Raw genomic sequence first — 23,961 nt, 5'->3', positions numbered from 1 at the left:
GATCAGAGAATCCTTTCTCAAGAGAGAATTAGTTTCTGTCTTATTTGATATTGAAAAGGTTTATGACACGATGTGGAGATACAGAATTTTATGTGACCTACACTCCTATGGGTTTTGTGTCCTCTTGTCCATTTTTATTCAGAATTGTGTATTTGACAGGTAATTCCATGTCCATGTAGTTTCTATACTTTATTGTTCATTCCCACAGGTGTGTTTTGTGTTTTTTGTCATTGGGTCTGCTCTGATTTCTTTAAGATTGAGGCCATCTCTCATAAACATACTCTTGCTGTTGCAAAAGGTTTATATGTTGATGACTTTCATGTTTTGTGTTGGTTGCCAAACATCAGTTTTATTGAGCAGTAGCACTGTGCATTGGACAAGTGTGCATGGTGTTTTTTTCCTTTTTGAAAACTGTTTGCATGCACTTTTGCCACCAGCTGGGATTACATCCTGATCTCAAGCTTCATCTTGGTGATGATGTTCTTCCTCTGGTACCCAAAATTAAGTTCTTCAGACTTTTCTTTTACCACAAGCTAACTTTTATTCCACACATCAAGCATCTTCATGTGAGGTGTGCCAGGGCATTGAACATCATCCGCATTCTTTCTTCCACCACATGGAGAGCAGATCGATGTTCTGTGCTAAAGATTTATCATTCCCTTATAAGATTAAAACTCATTTACAGGTCTCTAGTTTACAATTAGGCAAAGTCTTTGATACTTAAAATGCTGGATCCCATTCATCATTAGGGCTCTGGTTCTGAACAAGGGCATTCCTCACTTTTCCAATCCAAAGTTTGTACACTGAGACCCCAGAACCACATTTTCATCTTTGACATTTGTAACACTATCCACAATATGCTGCTAAACTACATTTTTTGCTGCAGCACCTCACCTGGGTTTGTGTTTTCTGCCCTTGGTGGGCTGTTTTATTATCCCAAGAACTGCCTTTCCATCGTTGACATTTGCAACTCTTCTTGCAATATGTTGCTGAACTACATTTGTTGTCACAGCCTCCCCCCCCCGGGATTCCTTTTGGGTTTCTTTTCCAACTCAAAACATCATGCATCATTGTTTTCATATACCTTTCATGTTTAAGACTTGTTTGCTTCTATTGTAAACTACAGAGTTGTGCTCTTAGTCATTTTAAGCTGTCATAGAAGTGATATTTCTCTGTGAACCTTACCTTATGTTGTTTTTTTCAAGGTTTTTGACCATCTCCCATGAGTATATAGACATTGACCTTATTGGTGTTTAAGTCTGGTCTTAAATTGCATGATTTCTTCTTTTGGACCTTTACTTATATGTTCACCCACTTGTCTTCCCCTGAAAACATATTTATTTTGTTCCTTGGTTCTGAGAGGAAACTGTAAAGTGTTTTTGTCATTGATGTTTTCTTTACGATATTCCATGAAGGATTTGTAATTGTATCTTGATAGAGCCTTACTACCAGTCATAGATTACAAGAGATGGCCACCACTGTTTTTCTTCTATTATGTTACCTACTAAGATTGATTATTATGCTCTTTCTGAAGAATGCTTTCTGCATTTCGTAAGAACTCTCTGTTGCTATATTGCAAAAATTGAATATTTTTCAGAGAATCAACATCCAGAGTTCATTTCTATGATGATTCTTGTTTTGTAGATGTCACTCCATTCGCATTAGTGAAATGGCTTGTGCAGTTGATCCATCTTGTTTATCATGATAGTTCCTACCATTTTGAGTATGGATTTTAAATTACATCTTATTACTTTTGCTGCTTAGTCATGCCCTTGTCCTCTTGGTTTTGGCACCATTTAGCTAATGTCTTACATGCTGGCATGGGAACAAAACTGAATATTTTTTTTTTTTGCTTTGTTCTTCTAGCTTAATTATGTCCTGATGTTTTTAGTTTCAGTTTTTTTTTGTTTTTTTTGCTACCAGTATTCATTTTCCTGGCTTAAAGGACTATCTTGTGAGTTTTTGTACATTTTGGTCAACACCCATAATTAATGATTTTCAGAATGTTTGGGATTGTGAATAATTCTGACTTTGAAACAGAAAAGATAATTAAGTTGTTCTTGTATATACAAAGAAATTATATTAATTCATTCACTCATGACTTTGTCATGTTCTTTAATTTTTGTTTGTCCTAAACATTCCAGCTATTTGTATATAATCCAACAACCCTGTTCATCATTCTAGGAATTTCAGGAATTGAGAAATTATTACACTTTTAGTTATTAAAGAAATAGTTTCTTCTTATCTAAGACTTCATGTATTGATTTGTTCACTTGGACTCTTGTATGTCGCATGTAATTCTATGTTTGTCCTAGACAAATTTCCACTCTTTAAGCTGGGGCTTCATGATAGGATGTTGCTTTATAGAATAGTCTGGGGCCTGACATTATAAATATCAGCAATAGGACTATTATTATCATTATATGTCTTAGCTCTAGCAATGGTGGAGGCTTATCTATGTATTTATATTTTTTTATTTATATTTTTATGTGTGCACATTGCATTATTCTGGCATTCTCGAGCTCATTCTTGCGGTGTTATTGGGTCTTTCTTCAATTTTTCCTGAGTGCATGCTAACTTGGCAGGTTGTATGATTTATTGGCTATTTTTGATAAGGATGAAGAAGAGCTACTGTCTTTGAAACATGTCTTTTTCATAATACATTTCTGGGCTGCTCCTCCAGGAGCCTTCTATTGCAGGAATAGGACATAGTATTTCTACTTCTGTTTATGCCAGCACTTGTGTGTTGCACTCTTATATACACAGATATATTATTACTACTAAATTAAACTGACCCCATTGTTTGAAGTATATGGCAGAATGGGCAAAGAGGTACCCTTTATTCTGAAGTTTTAGGTTCAGTCTTTTTATAAGGTTGGTCTACTGTACTCATTCTCCCAAACATCCAATTAAGCAAATTAGTTTCTGATTCTAGATTCTAATCAGACTCTGTTTGGATGAATATTTTTTGAAGTCTAGATTAATATCTTCCTGCCATATAGCTTCCGGTTGTGTATTCTTTTGTCCTTGTTAATCAGTTCCCATCTTCTTTACAGTGTGGGTATTGTGGCTTTAAATATTTCAAAGGAAAGTCTGACTTGAATTTTAAATTTTTAGAGTCAAGGTGAATTTCAAAAATATCTCCCCTTATGCTTACTCACAACTTAATTTTCATCCCAACTGTAACTTTTAATTAAATCTACCTTATGGCAGGAAAATAGAGCTTATGTAAGATCCCCTAACACTTGTGTAATAAATTAAAATATTACATGGAAGGTTGGAGGGTGGAAAATTATGGATAAATAATACAACATATAAAGGAAATTTTGAAAATTTTAGTTGTGTTTTATTGACAGCACAAACTCGATAAAGAAAGGCTTTCAGTATTTCAGGGGTAAATATATGCTTAAAATTCATTTTAACTTTAGAAAATGTAAAAGTTAAGGGAGAGGAAGATTTTTTTTTAAAGAAAAGTGATTGTTCTGGAAGAGCTTGAGAATAAAACTCCTGATAATAAAAAATTTATTCCAAGATCTTTAAGAAACTCAGTTAAGAGGTAGTGAAAGCTTTGTTTATTTTTCACAGCTTTTTAACATTGTAGGAAAATTTCTGATGATCCTGTCATTTAGCTTTTTCTGTGTTGTTATGACAAATGGGTGCAAAAGGCTACTTTTAGCCTAATTAGTGATCAATGTTCATATTAGTTGTTGAGAGACTGAAGGGGTGATCTTTTGACGTTGAAAGTTTTTTTTAACTGTATATTTTAAAATATTCATTATTTTTCATAGCATGTTTTAGAAAATATGACTGACAAGAACTAAAAAAACTAATAAATTTTTGATTAAAAATGTAAGAAAGAGATTAAATAGGTTTTCATATATTGACTTTTTTACGGTAAAAAATGCATATTTCAGAAATTTTTCTTTATTTTCCACTAAACAAAAAACTAATACTTCATGTCACTGTCAAAAAAGTTTTGCATATAGCAAGCTTTTAATAAAACATCCATCCTTATGCATAATGTGTACTGTAGCAGTTTGTGATGCAATCAATATTAGACTCTATACCTTTCATTAATAGGAAAGTGTCATGTCCTCCATGCTCAGTACTCCCTTTGACTGTGCTTTATGTACACCAAAAGTTTGTACTTCTTTCTCAGGCACTGTAGCATTTCAGTTGTGTACTTTTCTCATTAAAGATTATGGAATTTCTGTGGTTATTATTTTCAACTTTTAATTACCATTTAAAAGATTTGTCTTTCTTACTCTCATTTTCTAGATTCCAAGAACAAAAGATACAAATTTTTAAATTGGTTTCAATTAAAGCTTCTCATACAAATTTATTATATTTTATGTTTTCTTATATTACTTTTCTTCTCGCAATCATATTATGAGATTTTGGGATGTGTTCCAATGCCTGTATTATGGTTTCTCTGACAGGAGAATTTCTTATGTTAGTAACACATTGTTCATGTTTTGGCAGAATTCAATAATCAGTCTTAGTCTCATTCATGTAAAAATGACATAACTGTTGTACTAAAAAGAAAATCAGAAATATTAAAATTTTCTATGAAATAAGTTTTATTGGCCATATTTCATACAACTCATATCCATGTTTTTGAAATCTCTTGAGATCTGAGCTTCCTCCAAAGAAGTTCAGCTGTTTTACTTAAATTAAGACTGTAACTATGTTGATGGTAAGAAATGTCACTGCCACTGTACATCATATGGTTGATTCTATCATAAATTCTTCTTCTCAGACCTAATACTCATAGCCTCCTGCTTTTGTAACTACTACTGAGCCTGACTTGCCTTTAATAATAAATAACTTTGAAAAGCTCTTCTTATGATCTGTTTTTACTCCTAGATCTTTGGTCCATGATGAGTATCAGCTAAAACCTGCCTTCTTCTTTTGCTGCTCTTATAACTCAGGTATGTAGCATTTCTACTCTCAGTCAGTTATTTCTTGTAGTTCAAGGGTGAAAACTTTAAGAGTTTTACCTCTCTTCTTCCATTGACTTACTGTTGTGTTACTGCTGATTCTTTTTCTCTGCTTCACATTGAGTCTCAGTTCCCACATCTTTCCCAAACATAAGGTTAATTGATTGTGGCTTGTGGGTAAAATAATTTTTCTTTGCTAGTATATATTTTACCTGAATGTTTTTTCGTACAGCTTGGAGATTTTCTTCTGCTTTGATCCTCTTTTATTCCTTATCTTCTCATCATCATTTTCTTTCATAGCTTGCTTTCCTCTATTCTTTACTTTTAAAGCTCTTCATTAAAACCCTGAGAGTTTTATCTTGGTAGGTCACCACTAGCCTGTTCTTCTTGTATTGTTTCATTTTGCTCCTCATTCTCTGTCTAGTTTGCTTGTTTTCTTCTGGGATTTGCTTTGTCAAGATGCCTTATATTTTGTCAGTGTTATTGCAGGAAACTCAAGTTGGTACTCTTTCTTTATGCAAAATTTTTTGGGAGTTACTTGTCCCATTTTTCCTAGGTATCCCTCTTCCTGAGAGATCAGATATCAAGAGACTTAGTGAACAGTTAAATGTGGAATTAGCTCTCAGGTTTAGTCTTGTGGAAACTTGGTTATTAAAATTTGTCTATCTATGGACTCACTGTAGAGAAAACTATTTGTTCAGACTAGTTTTATCTCGGGAACATTCTTTTTCTTTCAAAACTCAAACCTGTTTATTTTCAACTGTGTCTGTTGAATTTCCTCCAGTATATGGATATTTGGCATCTGCTACAACCTCCCTTTTTCTTCTATAATCTGCTTGTTGGGTTTGGCTGGTCATGCCTTTTAGTCAATATTGACATCCATTTATTATCTGATTCATTTGAGAATCTTATCTTATCTGCTAACTTGACTTTTTATTTTCTGAAATACAACGTTATTGGTATTCAAGGTTTCAATGTCTTCTTTTATTCCTTTGTGTGAAGTTGTGTCTTTTTTTGGGGGAAACTTGTCTCTCTTGTGTTGCTTTTCCTTTAGAGCATGTCTTTCTTTTTTTTGTCTCTTTCAGTGGGTTCCGGCAGTTAGTGGAATATGTTGAGTGATACTTTGCTTTCTCTCATTTCTCTTATTTCATCTCTCTACATCTTTTTATAATTCTGGCCTGAACACTTACTCATGACTCTGAGTATCCATCTTCCTCTGCTACTGAAATTTACACTTGTTCATAAATGCATTTCTAGTTGAGTTGGATGTGGTTCTGGATACCTTCACTGTTTTGGGTGTTTTGTCTCATGTAATGCAGTCTTTCCACATCAGTATTCTTGGGATGTGGGCATTTTAATGGGCTTGTTACCATATTTTGTTACAACTATCTGATCATCCTGCTTTGATATATTCTGTAAACTCCATTGTTTTTTACATCAGTTGACAGGGAAGTATTCATTTTTAGGACCTTTTTTCTCTTGATTTTGATCTCTTTTTGTACTTGCAACATTATCTGGTTGATAGTCTTCCATATTCTGGAGCTTTGAATTTAGTGTCAGATTAACTTTCTCAACTGAGTGATATCCATTCAACAGAGTGGTTCTTGCATCATCTGGTGGTTCTGTGGATTTGTTTATACATTGGGAGTTCATTTATTGATTTATTTATGACTTCCTTCTACATCAAGCTTCTACTTTTTTGGTTATCATCCCCTTACTCCATGCAGCTACAGGTATTTCTTCAGGTTATGATTGGGTTCACCCTCTTTCTATACACTTACTCTCCTTTTCAATTTTTTTCTCACAGTGATTTCTTTAATTCACAGCACTCATTGGCATGTTCTTCTTACTTCTTCTTTTGGCCATCTCATTTGTAATTTCTGTTCATTACAGACCCAGAACTTCTCTTTCTTTCATCATGGAGGACCTTTTTTATATAAGCCTATTCTGTGAAGAGGTGATTAGTGTTTCTGAAGTTATTTTCCTGACCAGAAAATGTATTTCACATGGGCATTCATCTTCTACAGAACAGCCCATCTTTTCTTCCAAATTTTGCTGTGTTTCTTTTGCCTCATCAAGAAATAACTTTTATGATTTTGGAAAAACATTTAGGTGCAAGAAGTCTCGATATAAATGAAGTAGAAACCCTATAACCTGAGTGCTTTTGAAAGGTGGGCCTTTTGAAAGTGCTTGGGTTACAGGGTTTCTGTTTCACTTCTAAGAAAGAACTTTTATTATGCATAAAGTACTCAAGGAGAAGTATTAAGCATGGATGCTGTCTTTTTTCTATTGATCAAACCGACTCACGCACACCGCAAATATACGGCATCCCCAAACCTCATAAACCAGATTGTCCATTACGACCAGTAATGTCCACATATGAATCGTTTAATTACAACCTTGGTAAATACATAGCATGGGCATTCTCCAAATATGTAACATCAGCCAGCTCATTTATCAAAGACTCTTTTAATTTCAAGTCTAATCTAAAGCAACTTAATCATAAAGCCTTAATGGCCAGTTTCGATGTTATATCCCTCTTTACAGAAGTTCCAACCACTGAAGCCTGCAAGATAGCCTTAGAACTCTATATCCGAGACCCTAACCCAACTATAAAAATTCCCAGTAACCAGTTAGCAACCCTCATAGAATTCACCATGATAAAGACAAACTTCATGTTCAACAACCAAAACTATATACAAACAAATGGCCTAAGCATGGGCAACCCAGTATCACCAGTTCTAGCCAATATTTTTATGACACAAGTTGAAACACAAGCAATTAACACAGCATTACATCCACCACTATACTGGTACAGATATGTAGATGACACGGTTGCGGGATTCAAATCTACAGAACACATACTTAATTTTTTCAATCACATTAACTCTATACATCCCAACATCAACTTCACATGTGAACAGGAAGAAAACAATCAAATATCATTTCTTAACCTCAAAATTACAAGAACTGATACACAATTTCAAATAGAAATCCACCGAAAAATCACCCATACTGGACTATACATTCCTTGGGACTCAGCACATGAAACAAAACAAAAACTCAACATACTATGAAACCAAATAAACACAGCCATAAAACTATGCTCACCAGATAAAATTAACGATGAATTAGACAAAATAAAACAATACTTCACCAACATCAATAAGTTTCCTCCACAAACCGTAGAAAACATTATACGCACACACCTAGACAGAAAGCAAAATCAACCAACTAAAGTAAATACAGCTCACGAATCAAAAAACCACGAAACCATATACTGCTGTATACCATATATTCCTGACATCAGCAAACAAATAACCAACATTTGGGAAAAATTAGTAACAAAATATGACATTCCAATTAATACCAAATTTATTCAAAAACCCGGCACAAAATTGAGGTCTATACTATGTAAAACTACACTGACAAACACCACACCAACATTATTTATAAAATACAATGTGATAACTGCCACGACTTCTATATTGAGAAACAAGTAGAAAATGGAAACCAGATTCAAAGAACATAAAAGTCACCTTCACACGCTTTCAACACTGCAAGTCAAATAAACACAACATAACCATAGAAAACACTCAAATACTAAATAAAGAAACAAACATAAACAAACGCAAAATTAAAGAAGCCTTACTTATACAACAACTTAAACCCAAAATAAACCAATATAAAGGAATGCCTTTATACCTATATTAATAAAATAAAATAAATAAAATTATGTATTCAAACATCTAATACCGCCCTCTACATTTCGACACACAGTTACACAACCCCTTTCAAACATGTGGTCAGCTTCCGGTCAGTTACCTCTTTCTTTGTGAACCTGACGATGACCGAAGAAGGTCGAAACGTTGTTCGCTTTTCTATGTAAAAGTGTTTTCTCAGCCCAAACGAGCCGTTTTTGCATATAAATATTGATCAAAGGATATGAGGCTGATTACATCACAAAATGGTGTAGTGCATATTAACTCTGTAATAACAGAATGGAGTAGGTTACATAACTGTCATTAAATTTTTAACCAGTAATAACACTAGAGAAAAAAAGTGGTTTAAACTTGACAAGAACTTTCATAAAAGTATGAAGCTTGAAAAAAACTGAAGTATGGATATTTAATTTCATTTTTTTTATATTATTTTTAATAGAAATCAATTATGTAATGTAGTTATTTGCACATAGACTCTGAACAGTTTATTACAAGGTGATTATATTAATTTGAATATAAAAATACTGTGTATTATCTCAAGAACCTCTGGAACAGATATAAAATGTTTTTTAAGGTAAATACTTAAATTGTACTTTCCACTTTCTCAACCATATCACTGACTCTGTTGTTGTTAATGTACAGTGCAATGAAATGCTTAAAATCAAGAAACAGAAATATGTATATACTTTTTAACTTTTTGCTGAATAATCTCACCATATCATCTTTGCATGCTTCATGTCTTCACATTTTCACTTATAGTTTATTTTTGATATTTTCATTTCCTATTCTTTAATAATAGTATTGTCCATGTAATAAAGAAAGTTATTGAGTGCTTTTAGATTATACTTTAGTGTACATGCATTTCCTTGTAATGGAGCAATATTCAACTTAGATGCTTTGTTTGTTATTAACAATATATCTATTATTATATGAAGTACAAATTACAAAATGGGCTTTGCTTTAAGTCCAGCTCTAGTACTTGTATATACTATAAGTGAAGTAAGTTCTTAAATGATTTGTAAACACTCTTGTTTGTTGCTAATATTAGTGTTTTCTAGACATTAAGTGAAAATTATAATATTATTTAGATCCAAAAAACATGTAGCATTAAGTGCAACAAACTAAGGGTGGTTATAAAAATTCAACAACCTTCATTTAAAGTGGTTATATCTTTAAACTTTCTTGTTACAGGAAAGAGAAATTACACTATAAGCATATTGAGAATTATTTATTCAGTAGTATTTGTGCATGATGTGAAGCACTAATAAACCATATTATTGTTATACTTAAATTACTTTTGTCATATCTCTTGGTGTGGATTCATGTACGTGGCAAGGAGACCTCTCAGGGAAGGTTCTGTTCTTTCAGTTTACCCCCTCTGAGATCTAAACATCCACCCACATGTTTGCTGCGTGTGGTGACCCATGATGGGAAGGAGAGGATCCTGGTGGTTCCAACCCTAACACACCACTTTAGCCTTGAATTCCAGTAGACGGGCAGCCTTGGGGTGGCTCTCCTTGGGTCAATCAGCTGGTCTATTTGGGCTAAGGTCAACCAAGTAACAGTGTTGGATGTTCTCAACAGATGTTGTGGACATTGTATCTGATGCTGGTGTTTGGGTATAGTGCTTATGAAACCCTGGCATTGATGCAGTGTTCTTGTTTGACATTGTAGTGTATCCCCTCATAGGCTTCCATGGTGGGTGGGGTCAGTGGGCACCAAAATTAACTTTTTTTTATTATGGATCCTTCAAATAAAAACTTAAATAAAATAGTGAAAAAACAGTCCATAGGTAAACAACCACGTCTTGAAGATTCTGAGCAGCAATATCTGTAACACCTGTTGTACCTCATTTTCTTATCCTACATTCTCTTTCAGACAAACCTTTTGGGCAAATGTCTCCCTTTTTCATTCAGAAGGGACTAGAGGTTGCTGGTTTTCCAAAGTCAGTAAAGAAGCTTCGATCTGGTAACATATTGGTGAACTCCTCTTGCATTCAAAGGCAATTGGGGATGTACCTATTTATGTTGTTTCAGCTAAAGCCAAGTAATAAAAATACTCTTCCTCTTTTGCTGCTGCTTTACCCAGTTTTTGTTTGGCAATTTGTTTCCTTTGTGAATTACTATTTTTCAATAATACAAAGAAACTTGGAGGACTTTTGAATAAAAAAAAAAAGGATGAACACAGCTAATTCATTTTGCCCTTTTTCTTAAATTCCATATCATTTTGATGAAAATATAAAGACTTCTGTTCGACATGGACCCTTTGAAAACAAGCAACAATCATGAAAAAAAAGTGCAAACTTGTATCTCAGAACAGCTGGTATATATATTAACACTTTTATTGATAAGCAGAGAACAATGTTTCAATTTTCCTAGGTCATCTGCAGGTTAACAGAGAGAGTTTGCAAATATCCACATTAAACACAGTAAACTCCTTTTACATTCAAAGGTGATTGGGGATATACCTATTGAGGTTATGTTTCATGCTACTTTGAATTCATCCCAAGGAGTTATTGTTGAGAGGGATTTGAAGAACGTCCCCGAGTCAGAGATTCTCACTGGTTTTTCTAGTGAAGGAGTTTCTACAGTGAAACGTCTCTCCACTCGCAAAGATGGAATTACAATGCTGACCAATATCCTCATTCTGACATTTACATCACCACATTCATGTGCCACCATGAAGGCAGGTTATCTTTATTGCAGGGTACGGCCATACATTCCAAACCCTCTCTGATGTTTCCCTTATTATTCCCTTTGGAGTAAACAGATTTTTTTTTTGAGTGTTATTCCAGGTGCTGTGTCCTTTTTGTGAATTGAATTTTCAATCTTGATGCATTCTACTCTGGAATAACTTCTCAATCTTCCTAAATTTTTGTAGCTCTACATTTGTAGAGTACCCTTTCACGTGAAGTTTTTGAATCTTTTCTCATTTTTCACTTAGTCAGTTCTTTTATTTTTGGGGCCTGATCCATCATCCCTTTGCTCTGACTATTGTCCAGTTCAGACAGGTATACATTAGTTTTTTTCTGTCAGTCTTCTTCCTCAAACTTTTGGGCATACATATCTCTCCAGTTCAGGCCTTTCTTATTAATCTTTTCTGGATGGTATTGTTTTAATTTTTCTTAACTGTTTCAGCTTGATTTGTTTCTCTTGTTCAGGATCAACTTTATTTCAGTGGCTCATATGATGTTTCTTTTGACTTGTTTCATTTATAACCGTCTTCCATGTATCTTCTCAGTGGAATCTGAATAACATTCCTGGTCCAGTATATGTTGTGGGTTGCTTCATTGTTTTTAAAGCTTTTTTTCTGTGAAATCCAGTTTCCACATTTTCTCCCATTACTGCACTTCTTTGTGAGTTTTCACCCTTCCTCTCTTACATATTGGGTTAAGATTGTGATTTGTGTTTTTTCTCTCTCTTGTCTCCTTCTTCCACTTTCATTTCCTGGTGTCTTCACTTCTATCATGCGTCTTTTTCCTAGCATGTCTACCCTTCCATTATTTGGAGGTATTTTGTCTCTTGAGCACTAGAACTACATCTCGTATGTTCATTTCTCATTCTCTACTTTGAGTAGCTGTTTCTTTCTTATAGGGTTAGCATCATCTACCCATTGCCATCCTTCACATTTTCATGAATCTGTTACTGTGTAAGTTACCTTGTTGTACACATACTTCTTTTCTAAGGGCATGTTCCTCCTTTTTCCTACTAGATCCTACTCTGTGACAGGTAGTGCATGACCAGGTATTCTTTAACTGTTCAAATCAGCACTGTAAAGCCATGTTGCTACAGTGGTGTACCATTGAGGTGTCCTTCTAAAAAGGATGATGAATTACAAGCAAAATGTAGAAATAATTATAAAACCATTCAGGTGGGTGAGACAATGGTGTTCTGCTGGTATAAATAACATGATATCCTTCAGTGTGACACACAAAAACAAATGAGAGTGAGCTATCAAAATTGCAGTTCATTCTTTTGATTTGGATTCCTCATTCTACCCTCATGTGAATATTGGTTCCCTGTGACTGGGGTTTGGATTTAGTGTAGAACCAATCAGTACAAGTTTTCACATGTGTATTACAGATGTCTATATTCCTCCTTCATTTCTAATTCATCAGTGTTAGGGGTCATGGTGAAGGTACTTGTAGATTGTTAAGGTTCTTTCCCTTCTGCTATTCATTGATAATTATTATTCCAGAGATGTCATTGTGCTTGGAGCAGTTCTGGTGAATTTCAATTTTGAGGGAGATTTTGTACATGTACATCTTTTTTATACTAGTTGTTGATTTCCCAGATCAGTCTCTGAATTTATTATATTAATATGTGCATTGTTAATGAACTGGGGATATCAGATTCCCTCCAGTGTCATGAATTTCAAATGAAGATAGTATGATCCTTTTTACCTTCACAAGATTGTTGAGGTTTGGATTGTAGTTCTTTCCCACTTGTATGTTCTCCTCTGTTTTTCTCTCATATATGTAACATCTTTCTATAATGGTCACATATTATATCTGGTTCAGAACTGTTGCAGCCTGCCACATCAAATCTTAGAATATGACTCTCTCATTTTAGGGAGTGTCTTTGGATGCTTCTTTCTTTCCTTTGCACTGGTACCTATACCTGTTCGATGTGAGAAGAGGTAATGTATTATGTCAGAAGTTTTAATTTTCCTACACTGAAAATATGTTTCTGATAGGTTCTTACCTGTGCTAACATTTTCCATCCTACTCCCCACTAAAAAACTAGTGCTTCAATTTTCTGACAAAACTCAGAGTGATGGTTTAGTAGAATTGAAAAGAGAGTCACATGCATCAAAAGAGTATATCACATTCTTTTTGGTGGAGAGTTGTCACATGATGATTTGCATAAGAGGTATTGGAATCTATAAATCTTGATAGATGTGTACCTATCAGAAATACATTTTGATATTATGTATGTATGTGTTATGATCATTTCACTAGTAATTTTTTTGACTTAGTTATTTTTTGTCTTTTTAAATCATTTCCTGAAAATGAATTTGTAATTAATAAAAATAATCATTTGTACAAATACTGGTGATCTCTACGTATGTATTACGCACTTTCCATGTTAACGTTATGGCACTAAGTAACATTAAGTGAACATTTCCTTATGAAAGAAGTTGAATGTATATGTGTTTATTAAACTATTTTTAAATTCAGAATTGTATATGATTCTAAATGTTGTAAGAATTAAAACATAAAATGTTTACATTTCAAATTATATTTCAGATGAATTCAATGCTAAAATACATGTCTCTTGCTACTCTGGTACTTCAGACAACTAGTCTTGTCCTGCTGCTGAGATACTCCAGAATTGCTACCCCAAGCAATCAGCAGTATTTAAGTTCTACTGCAATAGTTGTGTCTGAAGTTTTCAAGATGCTTACTTGTGTGATGGTACTCCTTTCACAGAGTGGTAATTTTATATTATATTTCAATAAAGCTTGCAATTATCATTTGTTTCTATATTTTACTTTAATGTTTAGAATTTATTACTAGTGCTCATTGATACATGGGTTTGGTGCACAAACTTGTAATATTTTTTAAACTTAAGTACATTTTATTTGGAGAATGATTCTAAATGTTAATATGGTTAATTCCTTTACTGTTTTTCTGTTGCCAAGTAATGTCCAGAAAATTTATATCATGAGAAAAAATGACTATCATTTAAGCAATATTTTCATATCTGAAATGTTTTGGTGAAGCTGTAATCTGAAACTGTTGATTAGCAAACATTTACACCTTTATGGAAATTGCACTCTCACAGAGTCTAAGTTAATATAATTGGAATGTTCAGTTACTTAACACTCATCTAAACTCCAAAAATACATATTTGACAGTGTGCAGTTTGTAACCATCTAGAAGTTTAAATATTGACCCAGTCTAACCTTTAAACAACAAGGACATTGAAATTGATAAATAAATTTTATATTTTTAGTAATTTAATTCTGTCCTTGAACTAAAAAATTGCTGAAATCCACAGTTAGGTTTTAAAATACATCTGGAGTTAGTGTGAGTATAAGCTGCAAATAAAATTTATATGTTATCTTCAATATACAAGTTTGTTTGGCAATCCAATATAATGCAGTCTGCTTTATAAATAAAGCAGAATAAAGTCTGCTTTAGAATATTCTACCTTGATTGTAGCTGTTTAGGAATGTTCTATCCATAAAGATAAATAGACATTATGTTAGTTTGTGATGACGAGAAACCCACTTGATGTAAAATGTATCTCAGAACAACTGGTATGGGTATTAACACTTTTACCAAAATAAAGCAGAGAACAACATTTTCACCATTTAAGTCATCTTCAGGTTAACAAAGAGAGAGTTTGCAACTGACCATTGCCAGGTACGTTTTAGGGACAAGAATGTAAATGGATACAGAAATGAAGGGGTGTTGAAGTTAGATGTTAGGTTATTAATTAGTTTAGGTATAAAGATGTTCCTTTATATTGGTTTAATTTTGGTTTTAGTTGTTGTATAAGTTGGGCTTCTTTGATTTTGTGTTTGTTTGTTTCCCTACTTAGTATCTGGGTGTTTTCTGTGGTTATGTTGTGTTTATTTGTTCTGCAGTGTTCAAAATATGTGAAGGTGTTTTCTTTTGTTTTTTGAATCTGGTTTCCATTTTTCAGCTTGTTTTTCCAATGTAGAAGTCATGGTAGTTGTTGCATTGTATTTTATAAATAATGTTGGTGTTGTATTTGTCTGTATAGTTTTTATATAGTATGGACTTTAGTCTTGTACTTGGTGTTTGAATAAATTTAGTGTTTACTGGGATGTTGTATTTTGGTATTAGTTTTTCTTTCAAATGTTGATGTTGGGAATTTTATTTTGTAGTTTGTGGTTTCTTGGGATCTATTATTGTCTGTTTGTTGTTAAGGTACCTACAAACTGCATAAACCTGATTGACCCATAATGTTGATGTATGAAACATTTAACTACAACTCTAGTAAATACATAACCTGGGCATTTTCTAAATATGTAACATCAGCTGGCTTCTTTATCAAAAACTCTTGCTATTTTAAATCTGTTCTTAATCAACTGAATCATAAAGCCTTAATGACCAGTTTTGATGCAATCTCTTTCTTCACAGAAGTTCCAACCACTGAGGCCTGCAAGATAGCTTTAAAACTTTATATCCAAGACCCAAACCCATTGATACATATCCCCAGCAACCCTTATAGAAAATCAATACCACCAAAACTAACTTTATGTTCAGTGACCAAAATTACCTACAAATAAATGGCCTAAGTATGGGAAATCCCATGTCACTAGTTCTAGCCAACATTTATATGGCACCGATTGAACCTCAAGCGATTAAATCAGCCTTACACTCACCACTCTACTGGTACAAGTATGTTGTCAATACAATTGCTGGATTCACATCTACAGAACATTCACTTACCTTTTTCAACCACATTTACTCTATACATCCCAACATTAAGTTCACCTCTGAACAGAAAAAAATAATAAAATAGCATTTATCAACCTCAAGATTACAAGAACCAATATGCAATTCAAAACAGAAATCTGCAGAAAAATCACCTATACTGGACTATACATTCTTTAGGACTCAGCACATGAAACAACACAAAAACTCAATGTATTAGAAATTCAAATAAACACAGCCACAAAACTATGCTCACCATATAAAATTAATGATGAATTAGACAAAATAAAACAACACTCTATCATCATCAACAAATTTTCTCCAAAACTGTTGAAAAAATTATACTCGTACACCTAGATCAACAACAAACAAACAGTAATATATACCAAGATACAACAAACTACAAAACTTTACACTGCTGCATACCATGTATTTCTGATATTGGCAAAAATTAACCAATATTTGGAAAAAAAAAACTTGTAACAAGACACAACATTCCAGTAAACACACAACTTATTCAAAAACCAACTACAAAACTAAAGTTCATACTATGTAAAAACTACACTGACAAACACAATACCAACATTATTTACAAAATACAATGTAACAACTGTCACAACTTCTATATTGCACAAACAAGCAGAATAATGGAAACCAGATTCAAAGAACAAAAAAAAAAATACACCACACATTTTTCAACACTGCAAATCGAATAAACACAACCACAGAAAACACCCTGATACTAAGTAGGAAAACAAACACAAAATCAAAGAAGCCTACTTATACAACTAAAACCAACATTAAGGAACATCTTTATACCTATACTAATTAATAACCAATATTCTAACTGCAATGCACCCTACAATCCCATACCTATTTACACTCTTGTCCCTAAGATGTGCCTGACAACAGTCAGTTGCAAACTCTCTCTTTGTTAACCTGAAGATGACCTAAGAAAGTCAAAATGTTGTTGTCTGTTTTATTTTGGTAAAAGTGTTAATATCCATACCAGCTATCCTGAGGTACAGTTAATATGTTAATTATACTAGTTGCAAAACAATATTTTCTGAGAATTTTAATCTAAGTTGTTTTTATGGAAGATTATAATTCTACGATGATAACTCACCTCACACACAGGTTAGCTATCTTTCTCAGCACATCTGCTAAAGAGATCTGCATGCCACTACTCTTGAGGTAACACCCACCTAAAATTATGTGATTTTACATAGATTGTGCTAATCTTGACAGCAGGCTGGCTCTCAGACAGTCTGTATTCTATCAAAATAATAGCTTCTATGCTTGCAGAATTTCTGTGTGGTTTACTCTTGGTTGGACACATCTATGTTGAATGATTTTGCCACCCTTTTCATCTCTGGATGTCCTATATTATGGTACTCTATTCCCCATCCTAAGGCTCTGATTTATTCCTCATTTTCCTTCTTGGACCTTATTGTTGGTGCCTCTTTGACCACTTTAGCCTTGGTTTGTTTGATATTTGGACACACCTAAGGATCTTCCCATTATCTCCCTCTCTGTTGCTTCCCAATCTCACATTTCCCTTCTTCATAGTGGGATATCTTTCCTTGACCCTCATGCATGGAATTTGCCTAGTCTGTTGCCTGTCAGATTAGATTTTCCATTAATACTCATCACATTTTTGTTTCCATTCTACTGTATCTATTTATCAATTTTTATAATGGATTCTTGGTCCTTCCAGTACCCCTTTCTTCCTAGCAGTAATTCTGAACATCATTTTTTTTTGTATTTCTCATTTCACTGTTAAATGATGGATTCTCTGTCTCAACCTTTCTTAGTTATCAGGTGGCCCTGTACATGGCTTTTCTTCTCTCCTGGCACAAATAGCTGTTTTTTCTCCCTGTCTTTTTTATCATGTTACATTACTTTGTTTTTTCCAGTCATCCTTGACCAACTCCCTTGCGTGACTAACCTTAATTCTCTCAATATGGGCTTGATTGATTTGACCAACCATGTGACCTCTTTGTATTCATTTAAAATCTTTATAGTTTTAATACATTTAACTTTTAATATAGTATGTATATCTTTACAAAATTTGGCAATTTTTTACTTAATGTTATGCCTTTCCCATACAAAAAATAATTTTTAATAAACTAAGATAAAGATCTGTCCCTGAATAAATTGAGTATTTATTTTAATAGTCCATATGCAAAGTGATTTTCATATTAAGGTTAAAATACTTTTAATTTCAGAAATCTGATATTTGTGTAATCTCTAAAACCTCTTAAGTACATTTCAAATGTTTGTTTTTAGTGAAACACTATATTTAATCTGTTAGAGATACCCTATTCCCAGATGGGATTGGTTCACTTGACCAACCATATAACCACAAAAAAAAAAGAAGATAGAAACAATTCTAAATTACCTTTTCTGGCTTCGTAGAATAACTTTAAATTGTAACATGAAACAACATTTATTTGTCCTAAGTAGCCTTAAGCTAATAACAGTATACATCTGTTTATAATTAAATGTTATTTTTTATTGTCCTTTGGACTGTGACTAACTACTATTCATGATATAAGTTGTAAATCCCTTGGGGAACAAGAACTCACATTACATTATCAGATTACATTACCCACAAGATGCTCACATGTGTGTCTTGTGAAACATCTTCATTATAATATTATTACTTATTTTACCTAATCTAAGCTTAACTAACTTAAAAAAGATTATTATTTTCATAATAATAAATAAAGAACAAATATGACAAACAGGAAATAAAGTATTTATGTGAATATCGTTTTTTTCCTTGCTGTCAAATGTTGATGACACTTAAACCTACTTAATTTATATTAATGGTAGTAATTAACTAAATAATTTTCATTTAATTAAAAAATACATCAAATAATGCAGACTAATAGTATGCAAAAAATAGGCAATTTCTCCAAAATATCATTTTTCTGGCTCCCTAACTATCCAACAAGAGCCACTACAAGCTCGTCTTAGCTAGTCATTATCTTTCCTGTGGGAAAATGTAGTTTGTACCAACAGTACAATTGACAATTCTCTGTTCAGAAAACAGTGTTATACAGTACATCATTTGATAAATGAAACTCTTAGTTTTTTATTGGTTATATATATAATACAGAATTAAACATTAGGGAGAACTATATTAACAAATCCTGAAAGAAAGGATGTGATAGGTGGGTGTGGCAAGATGGTTCTGATTTTATATTTGATAGCTCTGTCACCAAACAAAATTGAAGGCTATAAAAATTATGGTTTGTCTGAGCAATGACAATTTTGTAGTGGGTAATTTACAATTTGGCAATATTTTTCTTGTGAAACTCTCCATGTATATCTTTGTAATCTCATTTGGAAAATGTTATTACTTTTTCTCAACAAAGCATCACTAATGAGTTTCCCAATGCTATGATAATTTGGAGATACTTTGAACATTTTCAGTGTTTTCTATTGATTTTCATAAAACAAAAGCAATTCTCATTGGCTAGCTGATTTACAGTATGAATTCCTAGAATTTTATTTCTAGCATGGAAGCAAGTCTGGTGTTTCCTACCCTATCCTTGATATCTAGAACTGTACAATAGTTGAGGGTGGGGAAGAGTCACCTTTTGTTTCAACTGTCAAAAATCTTGTTTATAATAAGATGGAGAGGTATATTTGGTTCTGTTGTGTTTTGCTAGGGGCTCTGAGGCTGCATTTAAGGATAATCCATGACATTCTGGAGAAAATTATATTAATTTTTTTCTGCACCTTCTTTTAGTTTGTTGGCTTTTCATTCCACTTGTGGGACAGTGATGAGTTTCCAAACCTTTTAATCTACTTCCAAGTTTTCTTATAATTATGGGTCCTCATCTACTGAAGTCTGCCTGGGGTTCCAAAATGAATGAGACTATCCCTGATTGTGGTTCATGCTGGAAGATTTACTTCTCAGTTACATTAAGGAACAGTTATGCCTTATCTGCTGCAGTTGTTGGAACTTTGTGATTTATCCTGCCATCAGTAGGTGGAAGAATTTTCTGGCTCTCAAATAATACATCTGATTCTCATATTCTGGGTTTCTAAGGATTGGTTTGAAGTTATCCTGAATAGATCAATGTCATCTGCTCGGACAGGGTAATCTACAGAATTGTAACCTTAAAATGTAACACTTTGTTTTCTTTTTGTTTCACTTTGTTGAAATAATCTCGGGATCACCAACTTCTTGATGATGAGCTGGAACCATTGTTAGCATGTACATTAGTTCAATTGTTGGCTTCTGTGTTCATTCATGTTATTGAAGGCATCTTGAATTTCATCGGCTCCTACAAGGGTTCACAGTTCCACCCTTATTTATGTGTCTTCCAACCCTGGATATTAGCCCTTTGGTATCCAGAATAGATTATGTCCATATTAAAAAGTTCCAACTCAGGCCACTGCAAATAGTTTTGGCTTTGGCTCCAAGAATTTGTAGATATATAGTAATCTCAAATAAGAATCCAGGAACACTACAGATCCTTGAGTCAGTAGTAGTCATTTAGTTCATATCTTCAACATTATTATCCATCCAAACTCTAGGGTTTGTGTCTCCTGCAAATTCCAGGGATTTGGAACTTAGCTCTAGGATTATCTGAGTTTGGTTGGTCTGAGGATGATGAAAAGTGTCATGCTAAGTCTTCCGAGGCATTATTCTTCATGGTTGTTGGGCCTAAGAAGAGCGGAAACTAGTGTCCAGTTATCGATCTCACTTATCTATTATTTTTTGATAAACCCTTTATTTGGTTATTTTACATTAGTAATACAAAAATATAATAAATTAATTCATTACTAATCCTGATTTAACATTTTTTACTGGGATTATGGATGTCCAAGTTTGTTGTAGTTTATTCCTGTCTGCACATTGCCATAGTGGTGATGTCATGCCATTATCAGCATTTTTTGTGCACAAGAGTCGGTTACTGCAATTCCAGGATTTTACCTTTGGACTTGCATTGGCTTCATATGGATTCTGCTATATTATAGGAGTTTTTTCTCATCACCTCTATTCCAACATACTGTGCATAGATGACTGATTACTGTTGGAACCATATTGTCACTTGTCAAAATATCACATCCTAATTCTACTTTCAGAAACAATCAAGGCAAGTTTTGTTTTCATGGCTGAGACACTTATTCTTATTTTAGTATGTAATAAGTCTGGATATTTTTAATTTTTCATCTTGACTATCAGTCAGGCATAGCTGACTTTCATTTGGCTTCCATTTTGGAATAGTAAGTCTGACTCTAACTCACCTTTTTTCCTCCTACTGCATAAATGTTTCTTTCTCTTCTGAGAAGTAGGCATCACTTGCATCTCTCATGCCTTTAGGACAAGAGCCCAAGATATTATTTTAATGGTCTTTATGCAACCGAGGGATCATAAACATTGATTCATTGGATTGCCCAGTCTCCATTGTCATGATCATTCTTCCATTATGAAAGGTTGTTAAATAGGGGCATTACTAAGATATGGCTTCCTCTACTACCACCTTGCCAACAGTTCCATCTCTATGAATGCCATGCTTCAAAGATGGGGTACATATGCCAACAGTCAAGAAATCCAAGGCCTAAGCATGGATGACAAACCTTCTTCACACAATATTACAGTCCTACTAGTACTTCCATGATCTGGGATTATTAAGGAAAAATTTTCATGCTCCACTATAACAATTTTGTGGTGGTGTCTTGTGTTTCTCCTCAAGGAGGCACTTGACTCAGGGTTTCTAGTATTCGAACCTTGGACCTTCTTTCTTGGGATCTCTCCTATTATGTCACACTAGTAGTGTATCATGTTCTGTGAGTGATTCCTGCAGTAGCAGATCATTTATCTCAACAAAATAATATTGCATTACTAGGTTTTGTTGAATTGGCTCTCATTTTGCAACTCTGATTGGTGGGTTGGTCTTTTAATGGAACAGCCAAATACTGGCAATTTGATCTGCAGTACCTTACCTTTGGGCTTTTGCAGTGAATGCATTCTGTCAGGGTACTAGATATGATTTGTTTCAACCTATTGTTGGGTTCTGTTGCGAGCACCAGAATGATAGCTACACCCTGGTTTCTTCTTCTGTGGAACCTTTACTCACCTTTTCTAATTCCTCTTAAACCATCTATGTGAAAACAGCCATGACCTGGCATAGTACACCATGCTATCCAGGAGTTCAAGCTTCAATCATAGAGGTTATGCAGTCCTTTTCACAGCATTGTGGTTTAATTTCTAAGATTGACATGTATCTGTCTTGGTCTTTGCTTAGTCCAGCAATGAACATTTATCAACAGAAATGACACATATTGGCAGTGGTTTTTTGAGAGTGGGTTGAACTCACTTCTGTCAAAAGTGCCAAACTGGCTATTTGACACAGGTGTTGGTCAATGCAAACACTTTCTATATGGATAATGCTCTCACTGGCCCCTCCATCTCATCACTATAAGGTTTTCTATCTGTAAGTGTAAGTATGTATGTTTTGGAAGTTAACATTTTTCTTAAATCAAAAATCACTTGATTATTGTGATAAATATTTCATGTGTTTTCCTGTGCAGAACAGCTTCATTTATATCCCTAGCCACATTTACACTTATCTTTTCCTGTCCATCTGTGAAATAATGGCTGCAAGATGAAGATATTTTTACTTCTTGCCTATCTTTAACACCATACAAAAGATTCTTGTGATATCTTCTTTTGCCCTACATTTTCTTCTAACAAAAAATAGTACAATGACATATAGCAGAGAGTATTTTCAACTTGAGAATGATACATCTTCCATCAAGAATGATGTCTCACTCTACCCCGCTTTGCAGATACGACACTTTATAAACTTTCTCTCTCTGATTTTGGTTTTTGGATAGGAGCTCATTGGTATGTTTTTTGCACCAGCTCTTTTACCATGTATAGTGTGCAGTTATTTGTAAGATAGAGAGATATCTTTCTGAAATTCTCTTTAAGGTAAGGAAAATGTAAACTTCAGAAATGCTGCTCACCTCTCTGTATCACCTTCTGCACTTCCTCCTCACTTCTGGCACATTTAGTTTGCCTCATCAAAAATATGTCTTTATTGGAAGGCTAATGTTTAATGAAATTACTGCACATGAAGGATGTGATGTTCTCATGTTGGTGGTGAGCTACAGTGTAAGGATAACTACATCATCCGGTGGTATAATAATGTTGACTTGTATAGAGATGGAAGTTTTGTTCAAGGCTTGTTACATGTGCAGGAATTGATATAACATTTAAGAGTGTTATATTCTCAAAACTGAAGTAAAATTATTAAATACATTTAAAAAGAAAATAATTGCTAGCCTTTATCATTGAAATATCAAGTTTTCTTTTAAACTCAGTCAAATTTATTGCTTCTACAACATCCAAAGACCACCCATTTCATAGGCTAACCATCCTGTTTGAAAAATAAAATTTTCTTGGCTGAAGATGGCTGTTACATTAACTAAATATATATTTGTCTCCAAGTTCTATAATTCTTGTTATTAAGTGTAAAAAATGTTAATCAGATTCTGACTTATTTTTTCAAGAGAAAACAATTTTAAGTATCTAAATTTCTTCTCATTCTAAATATGGTGAACCCTCTATCCTAGATACCATTTTAGTAACCCTCTTCTGAACCCTTTTCAACAGTTCAATGTCTTTCCTAAGGTGAGGAGCCCAAGATTGAACACACTACTTCAAATATAGCCTAACCAGTGACTTGTACAATTGAATTATAACCTCTTTGGGCTTGTTTCCAATATTTCTGTAGATACAGGCTAAAAATCCTATTTACCCAACTGCTAGCAACAGCATACTGCTTGAATAGCTTAAGAGACTGATCAATCATTACACCAAGATAATTTTCTTTCATGACACTGTTAAGGTTATTTCCAT

General features: G+C 33.7%; 1 protein-coding gene across 9 annotated transcripts in view; it reads left to right on the top strand.

Moving 5' to 3' along the window:
- The window catches only part of LOC143224335 (UDP-N-acetylglucosamine transporter-like), an 88,905-nt gene that overhangs the window by 7,962 nt on the left and 56,982 nt on the right, over positions 1 to 23,961 (top strand). For 7 of the 9 annotated variants that reach the window (XR_013013373.1, XR_013013345.1, XR_013013349.1 and 4 more), the window contains one exon: positions 13,911 to 14,097. Coding sequence is in view for 4 of the 9 variants with exons in the window: in XM_076452730.1 (XP_076308845.1) it covers positions 13,911 to 14,097 (187 nt within the window). In the remaining 5 variants the exon portion in view is untranslated. Of the gene's footprint in view, positions 1 to 4,866; positions 4,932 to 13,910; positions 14,098 to 23,961 lie in introns of all 9 variants that reach the window. The other 2 variants (XM_076452743.1, XM_076452744.1) reach the window with 1 other exon arrangement.

This window comes from Tachypleus tridentatus, chromosome 1 (genome assembly GCF_004210375.1).
Source record: "Tachypleus tridentatus isolate NWPU-2018 chromosome 1, ASM421037v1, whole genome shotgun sequence".
Lineage (NCBI taxonomy): Eukaryota > Metazoa > Arthropoda > Merostomata > Xiphosura > Limulidae > Tachypleus > Tachypleus tridentatus.
The sequence above is the reverse complement of the archived record's forward strand: the minus strand, read 5'-3'. Positions and strand labels throughout refer to the sequence as shown.